Genomic DNA, 17,036 nt, shown 5'->3' with positions numbered 1-17,036 from the left:
TGTAATGAAGACACAATCTTCCCATGGGCTTCCTCCTTCTGGGACAGAAGCCAAGGTCCATGTGAATGACTGCAAAGTGGAAGATACTGTCCACACTGGACAATGCTCCCATGAACTGTGAAGAGTGCTGACCAAAACCAACAACAAGAGGCACTTTTTGAGTTGCAAACAAGCTGTCAGCACTCTGACAATCAGCCCAGGTGTCAAGTTGATTGAGAATGTTTACAGGCACATACCTTCCATCAACCACTTGACCCAGTGCTCAGTGCTGTCTTTAGTCGCTGAATCCTCTCCTGCTTGCCTTGGTGGTGACGCCAGTTGGACCGGGCCCCAAGCGACATCCCTCAGAACATTTATTGGATCATCGCAAGGGCAGTATTTGGAGTTCTGGTAGATGGCAATTGCCACCCTCCAACTTTCCTATTTATCCTCAAAATTATTTTATTCATATTTTCTTCCCCTCTGAATGTTTTTTTTTTGCAGACGCATCTGGTCATGTGTGTCATATAGAGACACCCCTGACCTAACTCTAACCGCAAGCACGGTGCAACGCATGTCGGACCAGCGCGTGTCGGGAGCGGCGGGTGATTTCAGCATGTCGGACCTTTGGTATGTCGGATAAACGTCTGCATCCCCCTTCAAATAGGTCACCTGACAGGTCTGTATGATTCTGTCTAAAGAAGAGCTTGATGCTCCAACTATCACTTGGTGGTAATCCAGTACTTTAAATGTTCATGGGAGCATTGTCCAGTGTGTGCACTCTATTTTTATTTTTTCTCATGTGTTCTTCTGTGGATCACCTGGTGTTTATTCTTTAATTGGATGTGCATGCTTCGTGCAAACGTTCTGAATGACTGCAAAATGTCACAGTTTATAAACTACAGTGAAAGAGCCCTCATCCGATGGGACACATTAAGCCCCTCTCCTATCTCATCTGCCTTCAGACAGCTGATATCACCGCCCAGTGGCCAATCTTTAGCATCACCTCTTCTTTGTCTTGAGGGAGTGATAAAAGTGCCATTCAAATGATCATTTTGGTTTTGAAATACAACTTGTTTGTACATTATTGTTTAAGATAATGAGAGGATTTTGCTTTCATATTAAATACACTATTATCAGTGGCAGCATGTTCTGGTGTTATCTTCTCCTGTAGAGTCTTCAATGGGGTTATACATTTTCTTACACATTTTAATTTACCGCTATTTATTTTTTCATGTTTTGACGAGTTCTGTGACTTGGATAATGGATTTAAAAAGACACCATCGTTGATATAGTATGCTTGCCTTCTAGCTGGGGATTCCTGTAGGCATCTATATATTTAGCAATTGCCCTATAGTCATTTGAAATATATGGTTACCTAACAAATCACATTTATCTGGTACTAAACATGTCAGCCAAAAGCCTACAATGTTCCATTGTTTGGCATATGACTGTGATTTCAAGAAGGAATTAGTTATGTTAGTTGATTTTGTCCCTTGCTTTGCAATGTGGAAGTGGTAGCCTACAGTATGCTCCACAAAAGTATATAGCCTTCCTCTTCCCTTTTAAATGTTGAGGGATGAAGGGGAATAAGTTATTTAGGGCGTCCCGCCACCACCCCGTGTACCCCTGAACCTATACGTGCCTTCATGCACGTCTAACAGCGCGCATCAGTCACGTCTAACAATCAAGAGATCCAATATTTACGCGCCATCACCGTGCGTCTTTACGCACAAATCTTCACTTATCATTCAGGACGGTGCTTAACACAAACTTCTTCCTTGGGCCGAATAAGATAATTGCCTAATTGTGGTTCAAACATGTCCGAAGTCCGAACTGTTGATTTGTTGTATTATATCAAAACTGTATTAACCGACAGCACACAGCTGCGGGTGGACCTACTATGATAGCCTGTGTACGCGCCATGGGTGTGTCAATGGACGTCACGGAAGTCCGTTATCCGGTGGCTGTGGGAACCGTATAAATCTGTGGCACTATCGAATACGATGGGAAAAAGTTGCACTGGAGTTCATGCGTATAGTGTTCTGTTGATCTCCTGTAGCTCTCCTCAGGAAACACACCATTTCCACTCACCTCGCCACTCATGCTGAACTGTACTGTGCCAAGGTTCCTCTACTGGGAAGACACGCAGGATTAAACATAAACGTGCGAGGCTTTTTTCATCTTCAAAACGTTCTCGGCACACAGGAGTCGTGAGGCAACATGAAGTTCATTTTCTTCTGTATAATATTTGGATTGTCGTATGTATACGCAAAAGGTGAGTAGCCTAACTTTTTGGCTGATGCAACCGATACAGAAACGTAGGCATGCAACTGAGTCTTCTGTTGTTAATTCAACCGTTGGGTTGATTTAATTGATTGAGTTGAATTTGTATTTACAAAACGAAATAAAACGGTCATAGAAAGCACTCACTAAACGTATTATTATCTTGACTGTACTATACTGTATATATATATGGGCCATGCAGGTTTAAGGTTTCTTCATTGAGAGACAGAAACAAAGTCGCTCTGATGTTATAGTCTCTTGATTGATTGTTAAATTCCTATCAGCTGTCAGACGGCCCCTTTGCGTCCTTTTCTCCAAACACACGTGTATGCCATTCGCCAGATTCCACCACTCCATCCCATAAAAGAGCATGATTTAGGCCTCCACGGACATGCGCTCTCTTGGCACGTTGCATTTTTCTGGCCTTGTTTTGGATAATCTGCATGGTCGTGTGGCGTCACTGGCTGTTGTTGTTGGACTTGTAAACTTATAGCACTGAGTGTTTCCAGTGAGATAAGCCCGATGCTACGGGATACTGTTTGGATAACGTGGAGTCGTGGACCTGTGCGGCCTGACTTGGCAAACGCACAGGGCGTTGTTTCCTGAGAGCCTGATGTCTGAGTTTGTGAAATGGAAGTTCTAATAAAATTACCAAGAGGTCATCATGTAGGCTACAGCTCAAGGAAACATGCGATTGCTCAGGAACTGAGGCTAATCAGTGCATTATTGCTAAAACAGAGCCTGGGGTTGAGATCTGGTGGAGATCTTACTGATCTTACTGACCTTCAAAGTACATACTTTTTGTTTTGATTGTATTGCTGTACTGTTGTATTGTTCTTTCTGCTTTGGCAATGTAAACGTATGTTTTCTCATGCCAATAAAGCCCTTTGAATTGAATTGAATTGAATTGCGTGCGCCCACGGTACTCCCACGGGTGTAATTGTTTGGTTAAAAACACTGAAACTAACGTTCCTATACTTCCTAATCCTAACGCCAAATCAAATGGGTTCTCAGACATATCTGAGCCAAGTCTCGATCCTGAAGAGGCAGGTCCATGCATGGACAAAACTGCCTATACAGCCTAGTGTATCATTTATACATCCTTTAGCTAAATTACTTATGTAAAGCCCTTACTCCCTCCTGTTTTTTAAGTTAGCCTGGTGTGTGCCTGTGCAAAGGTTCCAAAATAATACATATTTAATTTAATTTAACATAATTAAATTCAATGTAGGTCAGAATTAATTTAATACATTTTAATTCAATATATTTACCATGATATTTAGAACATGTATGCATTGCACAAAACAATGTAAGTAAAGTGCTGATGATGCATGATGTTGAGGTTACGTATTCTGTTGGCATAAGAAAGTTACAAATCATGCACTGATCTCAAAATTGTCACTGCCATGAGAGTAGCTATTATAGCCTACATTCATGGCCACTCTTTTTCTCATGTGTTTTACAGTAGATGGTGTCATACCCATCATCTACTGTGTGTGTGTGTGTGTGTGTGTGTGTGTGTGTGTCATACCTAAAAAATGTCTCCATGAGGCGGTGGAGGACCTGTGCGGTCGTACATGAGTGAGTAAGAGAGAGAGAGAGCCATGTCTTTCTGTTTCTGTGTGATTCTGACTCATGGGTAATGTTGTGATATACAACATGCTGTCTACTGATACTTGGTACTTGTACGCAATGTACTTATATGTATGCACTGTCTGAACTGTAACATACTTTAGGGCTGTGTTAGGGCACGCTGAAGGCCGCGTGCTGCAGGCAGTGATTTGTTATGAAACACTGTTCTATGTATTGGACCCTCGTCTGGTTCTGGTGTGTGACGACCCGGTTGGCAGTAGACAGCATGTTGTATATCACAACAGGTAATATCTGATACTTCTGTGACCGTGGAGAGCAAAGGTCCATATACGTTTCTCAGTGTATTTATTTTCTCTGGGTTAAAAAAACGAATTAAGCCCCCATGCCCCTTGCAAAAATGCGGGCAAAATTCATGACAGCCCCAAATCCATATGGCCACCATTAACAATCTGTTAAGGCACAATAAGGCAAACATTTCTAAATGTCATTATGCTTTAAGTAGCATGTTATGTGTCAAACTAGGGGGTTTTCATGATTCTGAATCCATTCCAAGCATTAGTTTTGCACAAAAAAACAATCCTTGGGCTAAATGCGGCCATAGCCACATAGCTCACCATTTGTGATGACGGATATGGTCGTTTTTAGCCCAAGGATTGTTTTTTGTGCAAAACTAATGCTTGGAATGGATTCAGAATCATGAAAACCCCCTAGTTTGACACATAACATGCTACTTAAAGCATAATGAAATTTAGAAATGTTTGCCTTATTGTGCCCCTTGCATTTTTGCGAGGTACATTCCAGGGGGCTCAATTTGTATTTTAACCTTCATAGATGATAAATCCACTGGGAAACGGACCTTTGCTCTCCGCGGTCACGGAAGTATCAGATATTACCCAACGACTACTCGCACAGTAGTGTGTGTAGAAACGAAGGAAATAGTTTAGGAAGTGCAGGCAGTGTGAGTAAATCTAGATCTCTCAATGGGACATCTATTGGGAACAATAATGACGACAATGAATGGCAAATTCACTCCGAGAGGCTGGCATTGTGGTGAACTCAGTCAATGATGGCCAAATTAATGTTTTCAGCTATTTACAGTGACTGAGTAGTGACATGCCAATGTGCTGCTGACAGGAGCTGGTGTATAGGCATGCATTTGAGCACGATCCGTATGCAGGAGCTGGATTCAAGGACAGACCCTTCTTCTGAATGATGTTTCCCCTCTCGTTCCCCTGTAGGAAGGAAGGGTGGACAGACGGTGGGCTTTATCTCTCATTAATAAGCCTCAGAGATGCAGTGGAGCAATGCTTTCGTTTGATAAACAAGAGGGCTATAGGGACACTGCTTACGCATTTCCACAGAGGTTGTCAAGTGGCCCTGGTGGCTTGAGAAAGGGGATGTGAAGAGGGAGTCACTGGCATTCTGACCTGGGTGGAGGAGGTGAGGGGTGGGGAGTTATATGTGCGGAACTGTGATGTACCAAAACTGGTCCTGAGACATCGGTTTTGTGTGTTGTTTGGGTTAGTGTGGATCACATCTTGACATCACTATTAATCAGGCGGGTGAATTGGAATTTCGTCAGATAACCTTTTTCTGGCAAAATTAGTCTTTTGACCGTTGACCATAGGAAACCATTAGAAATCAAGCTATTGTGGGTGGGAGTGAGATGTAGATTCTCAGTGTTTTGTAATATTCTCACAGTCAAATGAGATTCACGTACCCACTTAGTGTATGACCGTGGCAGTGGATAGCCCATGAGCCTTTAGTTCAAAGCTCTGATTCATTTTATAGCATGCTATGGCTGTCTTGGTCTAGAAGTAGAACTGACTGACCATCATGGCTATACAGTAGGTTGGTACTAGAGATGTTCCTTCCCTGCCATTCATTAATTTGCACTCTGTGTCTCCTTCCATTCATTCCCCTGTTTCTTCAGACAAGCAGCCAAAGGGGAAATATAGTGTTCCATCTCTAGACGTGAAGGCTCGGCAGCTTGTCCTGGAGACCAATCAGACTCTACAACTCAACTGCAGGTGTGTGGTATACTGTAGATTGTTTAACCACATAAGCCCTATTCTCCAAAACACAATCTAAAAGCTTACAACACATCAGGTCTCATCACAAAGTAAACTTGTAGGCTATGTCTGCTATTTTAGAATAATTTTTCCCCTGTAATGCCCAAAAATACACACATGTGTGAGGGGCGCTCTTTGTGATTCAATACACCAAATGTATTTGTGTAATAACTAAACAGATTTACCACTGTATCATAAGCAATTCGACATTTGCGTGCAGAGTTTCACAGCCCATTGCATCTGTTGACCTTTCAGGGGCCGCTGGGAGCTGTCGTGGGCGTTTCCTGCGGGTCTAGCCAAAGACCACCAAAGTGTGGTGGTCGAGGAGTCTCGCTGCGGCAGGACGGGCTCGCAGTACTGCAGTCGTCTGGCGATCAGCCCGGCCCTCGCGCAGCACACCGGCTCGTTCCGCTGTCGCTATCGGCACCGCACTTCCAGGCAAACCTCCATCTACGTCTACGTCACAGGTGAGAGGCCGCTGCTAGAAGAGGACCGAGACCGCCGCTCTGCTGAAAGACTGGCAAGGTGTCAAACAATTAACATAAACATCATGTATTCCCAGAGACGTTGTTTGCTTAAATCTTTCTAAGAAACTAAATATATTCTAAATATAGCGTTCTGTAGTATTTCTTCTTTTTCTTCCTTTCCCTAACCTTGCACAATCTCTCGCACTCTCTCCGCCTTTTTCTTGATATCTCACTCCCTCTCCCTTACTCCTACTGAATGAATAGCCCCCCCCCCCCCCCCCAACCCCCAATACTCTCTCATTGTTTATATCCTCACGTTAAACAGGATGCGGTGGGTGCTAAATACAGACCAGTGCCAGAGAGCCAATTATATCTAAACACTGTTTGTCCCAACAACACATCCTTCTAGATGACTCTGGCTACGTTTCACCCCCTACACCCACACACACCCACTCTTCTACCTCTTTTTTTTTCAGTCCTGGACTCTCCTCCCTCTCTTCGTCTATATATAAACCCTTTTTACTTTCGTTTACGTGCTACCTCGAGGACCAGGAATAGCCCAGCTGCTGAAAGGCTTAGGCCCGGGCAGAGTTTCCCAGGGCATAAGCCTTATCTGCTCCCCTCAGCCCTGCTTGCAGCATCCTGTGCTGGGGGGGAGGGGGTGCTGTGTCTCCAAGCAGGAGGGGGGGGGGGGGGGTGTCTCGCTGTCTCCGTACAAGGTGGTGGTATAGGGAGGTGTGTGTGTGTAGTGTGTGTGTGTGTGTGTGTAGTGTGTGTGTGTGTGTGTGTGTGTGTGTGTGTGTGTGTGTGTGTGAAGAGGCGAGGACGATGGCCTGGCACCATGGGGCCATCCAGGGGCAGGGGAGGCATGGTGTCTGTCCCATCGTCCCCTCCCTGTCCTCGGGGTGTCACTGTCTGGGCCCGGGCCGGACGGGGCACTGAGCTGGGCCGGTGGCCAGGGTCACAGAGCAAGCTACTGTTTGGCCAACAGGACCCCAGGGAGTCATCAATCGCTCTGGTCGCCACATCCATTAAGCTTCGTATTTGCCCCCCCCCCCCCCCCCCCCCAACACACACACACACACACACACACACACACACACACACACACACACACACACACACACACTCACACAGTCACACAACCCACACCCCCGAGCACCAGTCCTCGATAGGGAATCAAAGCAAGCAGGAGAAGGAAGCCCTCGGCCCTCACTAGTCCTTGGGGTACTTTTGTTCGCATGTTCAGAGATTTGCTTTCCTTGAATAACACCCAAACAATGCAGGGGAGCAACACCCACACATTTCAATGGCAACGAAAAATTACAGTAGCCAAGCTGGGCGGAGAAAACATAGAGAGGCCGTTTGATTGCCGGCTCCAAACAATCTGTGTGTTTATTGTTGACTGCATGCAAGTTATTTGCTGAATGGGTATTCAGTGACTGGGTGTGGGGTTCCGTGTACACTTTGTGCGTGTGTGTGTGTGTGTGTGTGTGTGTGTGTGTGTGTTTTTGTGTTTTTGTGTTTATTTTTTGTTAATTGAGAGATACTGTGTGCGCGTGCACGCGTACCCCGACACATATTCTCACTCATACAGTACATGTATTGTTTTGTGTATGTGTGCAAGTGTAATACGTGCTCAATACATGTACTCTATATTTTTAACTGTATTTGCAATTGCCGTATTGTAATGTGGATGTGACATTGTTCTTGAAAGGTGTTATAGGCTAGTAAAGCTTTTTTTTAATTATTATTATTATACTGTTTTTCCATTATGTGCTTATTGACCAATGAAAACAGTAAACAACTTAATTAGAATAATGTAATACAAATATTATTAACATTATGTCCATTTTGCTCACGCGGCGGCCCTCTGGGTAGAGCAAAATGGCCACTGTGTGAATATGGTCAGTTATCTCTATTGTAATGTGTGTGTCCCTGACCGCAGTGTTTGGGTTTCAGACAGCCGGCGGCCATTTGTAGAAGTGCGGGGTAAGAGCCCAGCTGTGCTGTACATGAAGGAGCGACAGCCCCTGCTCATCCCGTGTCGGGCCACGCACCCTAACGTTACGGCCACACTGGTCAAGGTCAGTGCAACAATCACCTTGTATCAATATTTGGAGGCTGTTTTATGGGACTCGCAAAAACAAATGACTTCCAGTGCATACACAGTCAAACCGAGAGCTAATTTTAAAAGTGAATGACGTATTTTTCAACCAAAATGAGGGTCGACGCATGTCAACACTCATTTCTATCGTACAATGTGGTTGTGAATTATTGGCCTTCACCTGTACCACTGTACGCCATTCACTTCTCTCTGGGGCTAGTACTGTACATCATCACTTGTGCCAGTTTCCCTTTCAGAACATATTTACAGTGTGTACAGTACGTACGCAATCACATAGCCCACAATACTATCCTTTTTCCCTCTCCAGATCATTCGCAACATTGTTCTTTATCTTGGCAGCAGTTCTGCTGTGGCGTGTGTGCGTGTGTGTGTGTGTGTGTGTGTGTGTGTGTGTGTGTGTGTGTGTGTGTGTGTGTGTGTGTGTGTGTGTGTGTGTGTGTGTGTGTGTGTGTGTGTGTGTGTGTGTGTGTGTGTGTGTGTGTTGTTTGTTTGTATCAGTGTGCGGATATGTGTGAAAGTGTGTGCGGATATGTTTGTGAGTGTTAGGTGCTTGAAGTGCTGAGTGAGGGAGAGAGTGGAGACCGTTCCTAAGTGCAACAAAGTGCATTAGAGTGCTTGTTGTCTCTGAACGTGCAGCTCTGTACATGCATGTGTGCACGTGTGTGGTTGTGAGCATGTTCATGTGGGCACACCGTATATGGAAGTACAGTATGGGTAATACTGCCTATGCATCACCATGTCTATAATGCATTTGAAACATTCTTAATAAGGCACATAAAGTCAAGTATTATTACTCACAGATGTTTTTGCATATATCTCATAGAGTATTAGAATTCGCATTATAGTGCTATTCTAATTCACTCTAAGTGGTCAAAAAAGTAATAACATTCCTGAAGATAAAGTGAAGTGAAGTGTGTGTGTGTGTGTGTGTGTGTCCGCGTGCGTCCGCGTGCACGTGCGTGTGTGTCTTGTGTGCGTGCATGTCACGCCTGTTTATGTCGTCAAGAGCCCTTGCCGGTGTGTCCAAGATGCCCCTTTTCTTTTACGACCGATTTCCGAGTGAGCGGCGCCCACAATGTCCTGTTGGCACTGTTTTTACCCCCAGAGACAGGACGTGGGGTCTGGCCTGGCCCCCGGCCAGTGCCTGGCCCTGTGGCATGCAGGCAGCCCCCTCCCCTCTCTCTATAGAAACCCTGGCTGCCCATGTCCCCTTAATGCCTTCAGCAGCTGGTACGCCTTTTGGAGGAAACCGGGATGGCGTAAGCACCATGTCTGCCAGTGCAGCCACATAAAACAATCATCAAGTAGTTTGGCTGATATACTGATCACGATTAAGTATTAAAGCTCTGTTCTACTTGGTTGAACGGCTGATTTCTGGTTGAAAGTTAATTGTTTTTTTGCAGAGCCGTTTGATACATTAGCCTTAAGCTGGCTGGCTGTGGTACAGACACAACAGATCAGTATGGTGCCTGGATTTCTGCCTGAGTAAGAGTTATCAATTGCTTCACGTTGCACGGTGGTCTGACTCTGCATGTATAGTCAGCATTGTTGTGTTTGAAAACGAAGCTTCCCAAATTGTTGCAAAGTTAATGATGCCTGACTGCCTTGCAATGATAAATTACCTGTTCTGGATGCTGGGGGCGTTGTTGGTGGAGTTACTGTAACAATGAATGCCCATGCCCTATTATTTTGTGTGAATTGCTTTATCCAAACACAGTGAAGTTTTCCCCACAATGTCCTGACTGCGAGAAAAACTTCACTGCAGCTTCATTGAAAATGTTGTGCGGCAAAGACTTCCGGTTTGCCGTGACTTTGCCGTTTGATCATTAAACATAATCAAACTGCTTCACAACGGTGACACCAATGCTGGTGTAAGAAACTGGCTTAGAAATCAATATTTTATATACTGTATACAGATAACTAAACAGAAAACCTCATGGTGGGTGGAGCAAATCAAACACCCATTCAAATTCCTCAAACCTCAAGAGTACAAGACATCAGGAGCTCCATTTTTGTCACCGTTAAACCCCTTATCCCTAAACTTCTTTGCCTTTTTTTACTATTTTGAAAATCTTTTTTGAATAGTTCAACTAGCCAATCTACATTGACACGTTGTGAGCTGGTAGACTGGCCATTTTAACTATTCAAAAATGTTTTGCAAAATAGTAAAAAAAAAGGCAAAGAAGTTTAGGGATATTAAGGGCTTTAGCGGTGACGAAAATGGAGCCCCAGGTCTCACAGGAGGGAAAAAGACAGACCTACCTGTATAAGAACATGTAAGAACAAAACTGAGCCAACATCTCTCATCTCATAAGCTCTTCATCATAGGATGTAACGTCAATCTGACCCCAAAGCAGTGACCTGGACACGGAAACACGCACGCACACACACGCACAAAAAATATATTTACAAACAATGTTTATGTCCTACTCCCATATCCTCAAAATCCTGGAGCCACAAAGGTAATTATTCTAAAAATACTTGTCTTCTTCCTTCAACTCCCATCCACCTCCACTGCATGGGCCTGTTTCTGAACCAGGAATCCACTCACAAACTCTGGAGTGTTTTTTTCCTGGAAGGATCTTGCACTCTGCATGGATCTCTAATCTGACCCTTCTCACTAGAGACAATACCCAGGAGAGGCCCTCCTCGCTTGCGTAGGATGCGAAAGTGACCGGGATGTCCAAGAGATCCGGGGGTGGGGGGGGGGGCGATGGCGGTGGTGGGGGTGTTGTGACCTGGGGATGGGGGAGGTAGTTTGTCCAGTCAAAGTGTCCGTATCCTGTAGTAACAGGATGTGAGGAGATGGACTGGAGTCACGTTTCTTACATCCTGACTTCTGCCACCTCCTTAGCTCCTCATATTTCTCCACTCACCTCCAGTCATGAGTTCCCAGGTCGGAAAGAGACCGGGCACCGATGGAGACGCTCAGTGACATCGGTAAAGAGAGAGCTCTGCTGGGGGTTTCACCCTGCAAGCTTACTATAGTCTAGTCACTCTAGTGGGAGCCATTTCACGTTGCCACTATAGCTTGCCGTGGGTGCAGTCGTGCAGATCTTGGCGGGAAGGAACGTGAAGTGGTCCCCTTCTAATAAAGTATTAGATATAAACTTATAAACAAAGTAATTTAAATCACCCTATATGTATCCTGTTCAATGTTTTGATCCGTTTGCAAAATCTCCGTTGTGTTGAGTTGCTGTTGCGTGCAGCAACTCAGTGTGAGTGAGTCTGGGCTAGTCACTGAACATAGGCTCATCTTGCGACAGATATTGGGAAAAACATCGCACCCGTGTGAAGTGAGGGGTGCTCTTATCATCGTACATCATCATGACGTAACGTGTCTATCTGCTCAGACACATGACGTACATTCTCCATTCATTGTCAATGGGAATTTAATGTTTGTGTAAGATGACAATCTACACTAATAGCTGAATATAGGAGGGGCTAGTGCCCCTCAAAAAAAGAGGTTAAAGAAATGTAACAGTGGTCTTTACCACCTCACGTGAATTATCCATCGACTATGGCATCATTCACTTGTCAACAGTGCTGTTAACACAAAGTACAGCTAAATGAATGGATACAGTATAAACATGAGTGATGCTGAAATACTGGAAGAAAAAAAAGCAGTACAAGGAATATCTAAACTGCCAAATTACACAATTTTTTTTTTTTTAAATATATGTTTATTCGTAGTAGTTTTCAACAATGTAGTACAGTTTGAACATACCATATATTTTCTCCCTCACCCCATCCCTCCCCCCACAGTTATCGTCATCATTGAACAATATAAAAAATAACAACAATTGAGTACAGACATACAAAAACAACCATGTATATTTGACATATAATATGAACAGTAGGAAACAAAAAATAATAATTTAAGCACATAACAAAAACAATATAAATAACAAAAAAATAAAATGAAACAAAACAAATTTTAACAAAAGTTAAATTACACACATATTTTGTTCTTTACTTTATTTACCTGCAAAACCCTCTCTGTTATTACTTGAGCATTAAATATGACCGATAAATAGACAAACTAAAATGGTCTAAATAGCGTTTAGTTAACCTACACAGTCATGTGTGTTCTGCAAGCCGCCTGTCATTGCATGTTTTGTAATTTGTGTGTGTGTGTGTGTGTGTGTGTGTGTGTGTGTGTGTGTGTGTGTGTGTGTGTGTGTGTGTGTGTGTGTGTGCGTGCGTGCGTGCTGTTTATGTGTGTGCATGCTGTTTATGTGTGTGTGTGTATTTGGGGGTCTACCTGTTCCCTCGAGAGTGGGTGGGAGTCCACTGTCTCACAGAAACTCTAGTAAACATTTCCTCGACTCTGTCGACAAGAAAACAACAGGGTTACACAAGCATCCATGTTGAGAGAGTCCAGCAGAACCCTATACCTTTCTAAGCACCTTGGTGAGAATGCCTCTGGTCACAGCCAGGGCATCTTATGTCACTGTCTCCTCCAGTGGCTGGCTTTTTGTCACCTTGCTTTAGGGATTTAGCAGAGTTAAGGTTCAATGTTCAAGGTAAACCTTTATGTCTCGTGTACAGGTAAAATAAAAATACGGCTTCTCTGACATTGTAGCAGAATTTAATAGTTATTTTAAAAATCGCAATAATTTGCTAATTGCGACCGGAGGTTACACCCCCATGAAACCTTGCGTTTTTGACACCTAACCCACAATCTCCGTCACCTAACTCAAATTCCCGTTGCTCACCCCAGGCAAGGCCCAGGTCATCGTGACATTTCGTGACATCAGCCCATTGGTCACCCCAGGCCAACAGAAGAGTTACGATATTGAGAGGGCGGAAACCGAGCACTCGAGTGCTGTTCATGCAGCCTGAACTGAGACAAGCTGGAGTTGGAAATACATTGTTTTCAACGAGGGCGGCGCAAATTAGAGCTATTTTAAGCATCTGTGCAACATGCCAACTGTTTTAAAGTAACAACTAAAGTCTCTTTAATGTTTATGTTGTACTATTACTACAAAACAATCTAAAATAAAGGGATTTAAGATAATTAAAGCTGGGCTGTTGCCTGAGTCCAATACATTTCTGCCTACTTTCGGCCCAGTTGTTTGTCCCCATTCTCAATAGAAGTCTATGTAGGAGAGCCGCCATTGGACTGGCCCCATGAAGTGAACGCAATTTGCGTAACTCAGGCTCTGCCCCAGGCAAGCCCCCAGGTTCCCAGGTCATCGTGACATCAGCTCCCTATGGTGCCCAGGTCATTATGATTTATTGGTCATTTAGCAGTCTGCCGTCACCCAGGCGGATGCGTGCACGCGCCGATCTGCCCCAGCAGTACGACCTCCACACTCTCACAGAGGAGAGGAGTCTGCCGACGAGCTGTGCCGTCGTCTGGCCAGAACTAGAGTTCAAACTAGAGTTCTCAACAGGCCCGAAAATGCATTCTGACGTCCGCATAGACTCCATATTTGGGCCTGACAAAGAACTATATATGGGCATAAAAGGGACACAGTCATAATATCTGGATGGGGCATGCATTTCCAACTTGCATCGTTCCAAGTAGGCCAGTGCCCAACGGGCACCCCTAGTTTTATAAATAATAAAACAATGTTGCCAGTAGAGTGCAATGTGACTTGACACATACATTGTTAGCTCACTGTGTGAAGACACATTTTTTTTAATTTCCTATAGAGGGTATGCATGCTTAAAGTGAATGGCACATCGAGTGGCAAAGCAACATGCAAAGTGAGTTTAACATTGTTTAACTTTGTTTAATGCAATCAGATATGACTTTTCTGTGTGGATGTATGGGCTGTCAAGGCCAGAACGTAGTTTTTTTTTTTTTTGCCACTCAGTAGGCTTTACTGCATAACTTCCTGGTTTGATGATGTCACGCGCATACCCTCTATTGAAAAAGCCCACTCAGTAAGGTGCTTGAATGTTCTGTTATGAACAGGTTATCAACAGCTAATGTAAGCTGAATATGACCATGCCGATACTGTAAAGTGACCCCTGCTCTGCCAGCTTGTCCTTGGCTTTTTGAGTGGTGCAACCACTCCCTTACGGAGCTACTGTATGTGTGTGGCTGGCTGGGTGCCTGCCTGGGTGGCTGGGTATATGAGTACGGAAATAGCATGGTTGTTTTTCACCACCTGTGTGCAACCTAACACACACACAAACACACACACACACACACACACACACACACACACACACACACACACACACACACACACACATATTAACTGTGTATATGATGATTTTGGGTGTGCCAGTACAGTACAGTACAGTACAGTACAGTACAGTACAGTACAGTAGAGGGACCCCCACACAGTAACTCTGTCATTTCTCAACCGTTTCGGACATGGGGCGACTCGCCGGAATCGGCCCGCCCCCCCTGGGCACGTTCCTGGGGGTCTGGATCTGGATGTTCCGGGGACCCCTCCCCCCGGGGACCCCCACACAGAGTTGCACCCCCAGAGACCCCCACATGGTAACTCTCTCATTTCTCTACCGTTTTGGATGTGGGGCGGCTCGCCGGAACCGGGCCGGCACCCTGGCTGTGGTCCTGTGGGTCTGGAACTTCCGGGGACCCCCACACAGAGTTGCACCACTACTCACTTCACACGGGTGTGATCTTTTCATCACAGATGCTTGGCTGCAGGGACGTGGGGGGGGGGGGGATATTAATGTTTCCGAAGCTTTACTTTGGCCAGTGCGTTCATGTGTCCTCGGGAAAAAGCTCTTTAGCACACTACTGCCAGTGGCCTTGTGGCTACACGGAGCCACTTTCCACGTGACATCATCTGAAACAGTCTGTGGCTGGGGGGGGGGGGGGGGGGACTATAAGATCTCTGATGATCCTATGTGAGCTTTGCCGACACAGCGTTCATCTTGGATGGAGTGGAGGGAAGATCTCCAAGCAGTGATGCAGCCAGTCAGGTTGCTCTCAGTGGTGCCTCTTTAGAAGGCCTGCAGAACGTTGGGGCCCATACCGAAATTCTTCAGTCATCTGACAAAAGTAGAGGCGTTGTTGTGCCTTTTCCACCACCATGTCCCAGCAGGTGAGTATGTCTCAGTGATGTGCACTCCCAAGAATTTGCACTCACTGACCCTCTCCTTTTATGTGGATGGGGGTGTGCTGTGCCTGTCTTCCTGTAGTTCACAATCAGCTCTTTGGTCTTGTCGAGGTTGAGAGCCAGGTTGTTCTCCTACTGTAGCACCATTGTGTCAGGGTTCTCCACCTCTCTCTTGTATATGCCGTCTCATAGTTGTCTGCGATCAGACATATCACTGTCTCGTGTCATCCACAAACGTGACCACAAAGTGATTTGTTGGTATTACCCATACAATGTTTCCCGATCATGGCCTTTATGTATTTTTCGTTTCACAACATTGTCGTTTGTGGTGAGTGGTTTTGTTTGACAGTGGATCTCTTAGTTGTTTTTAATTAACTAATAGCAGCAAGGTTATTCTGTGTTCATAATGCTCTTTACAGTAGATTGTGGTTTCAGGACAATCTCGTTGTATTGAATGGTCACACATATTTGCCAGAGAATCACACATACTTTCCAGATAATCACTGTTTACTTATTTATATCCATATTCATACATTTTGCACTATCCACATGTTTCACACAGATTTAATTTCTTTGCTAAATAGTTACTGTATCGATTTTAAATCATTGAATCGCATCGTACCGTCCATGTATCATATCGTCAACTAACTATGTATCCTATCACTGTTAAAATGTATGGTTACACTCCTGCTGACTGTTGCCTCTGTTGCTTCCCCACAGTACCCTGCCCACAAACTGATCCCAGACCAGCTGTTGACTGTTGCCTCTGTTGCTTCCCCACAGTACCCTGCCCACGAACTGATCCCAGACCAGCGGAACATTATCTGGAAGAGCAAGCAGGGCTTCACCATCCGAAGTCCTACATACTTTTACATCGGCCTCTTCTTCTGCCTGACCACTGTTGATGATGTCACACACACCTCACACATCTACTTCATCCACAGACCAGGTCAGTGTGCTGTCTGCATGACTGCATGACTCGCAAAGATACACATTTTCCTTAAGTTCATTCATTGACTGTATTTACTGTATATCTTACATACTTTTATAATTTATATTTTTTATTAATTAATGCTTATATACTGCGATTTTCTTTGTAGTAATATTATTTACTCAACAATACAATTATGACATACATTAATAACATAATCATATATGGAGGTATTATTACTCTCTGAATACATATTTATGTATTTATTTATGTTTACATTTTTGTCTCACACCATGTCTGTCCCTCCTGTCCCAGTGAATAAAATCATGGATGTGTATCTGAACACCAGTGAACCGGTGCAGGCGTTGAAGGGAGAGAGACTGGCGCTGAACTGCACCGCTACAGGGGAGCTGAACACCAGAGTCAACATCAGCTGGGACTACCCTGGAATGGTCAGAGCCACACTCATATCTGTGTTGAGCTGTTGGGTCCACCAGTAAAGCACTGGTTGGTTTACATGGCTTAATAACC

At 44.6% G+C, this 17,036-nt stretch overlaps 1 protein-coding gene across 1 annotated transcript in view; it reads left to right on the top strand.

Annotated features, from left to right (window-relative positions):
* Positions 1-2,001: 2,001 nt before the first annotated feature.
* The window catches only part of flt1 (fms related receptor tyrosine kinase 1), a 76,039-nt gene continuing 61,004 nt past the window's right edge, over positions 2,002-17,036 (top strand). Inside the window, exons 1-6 of the mRNA XM_080793687.1 lie at positions 2,002-2,257; positions 5,792-5,888; positions 6,186-6,397; positions 8,360-8,484; positions 16,358-16,523; positions 16,821-16,957. Of these exons, the coding sequence (XP_080649813.1) occupies positions 2,203-2,257; positions 5,792-5,888; positions 6,186-6,397; positions 8,360-8,484; positions 16,358-16,523; positions 16,821-16,957 (792 nt within the window). The 5' untranslated portion in view covers positions 2,002-2,202. The remainder of the gene's footprint in view (positions 2,258-5,791; positions 5,889-6,185; positions 6,398-8,359; positions 8,485-16,357; positions 16,524-16,820; positions 16,958-17,036) is intronic.

The sequence above is a fragment of the Protomyctophum bolini genome (assembly GCF_963924005.1).
Source record: "Protomyctophum bolini genome assembly, chromosome: 21".
Classification (NCBI taxonomy): domain Eukaryota; kingdom Metazoa; phylum Chordata; class Actinopteri; order Myctophiformes; family Myctophidae; genus Protomyctophum; species Protomyctophum bolini.
This window is presented reverse-complemented; position numbering and strand designations above follow the sequence as displayed.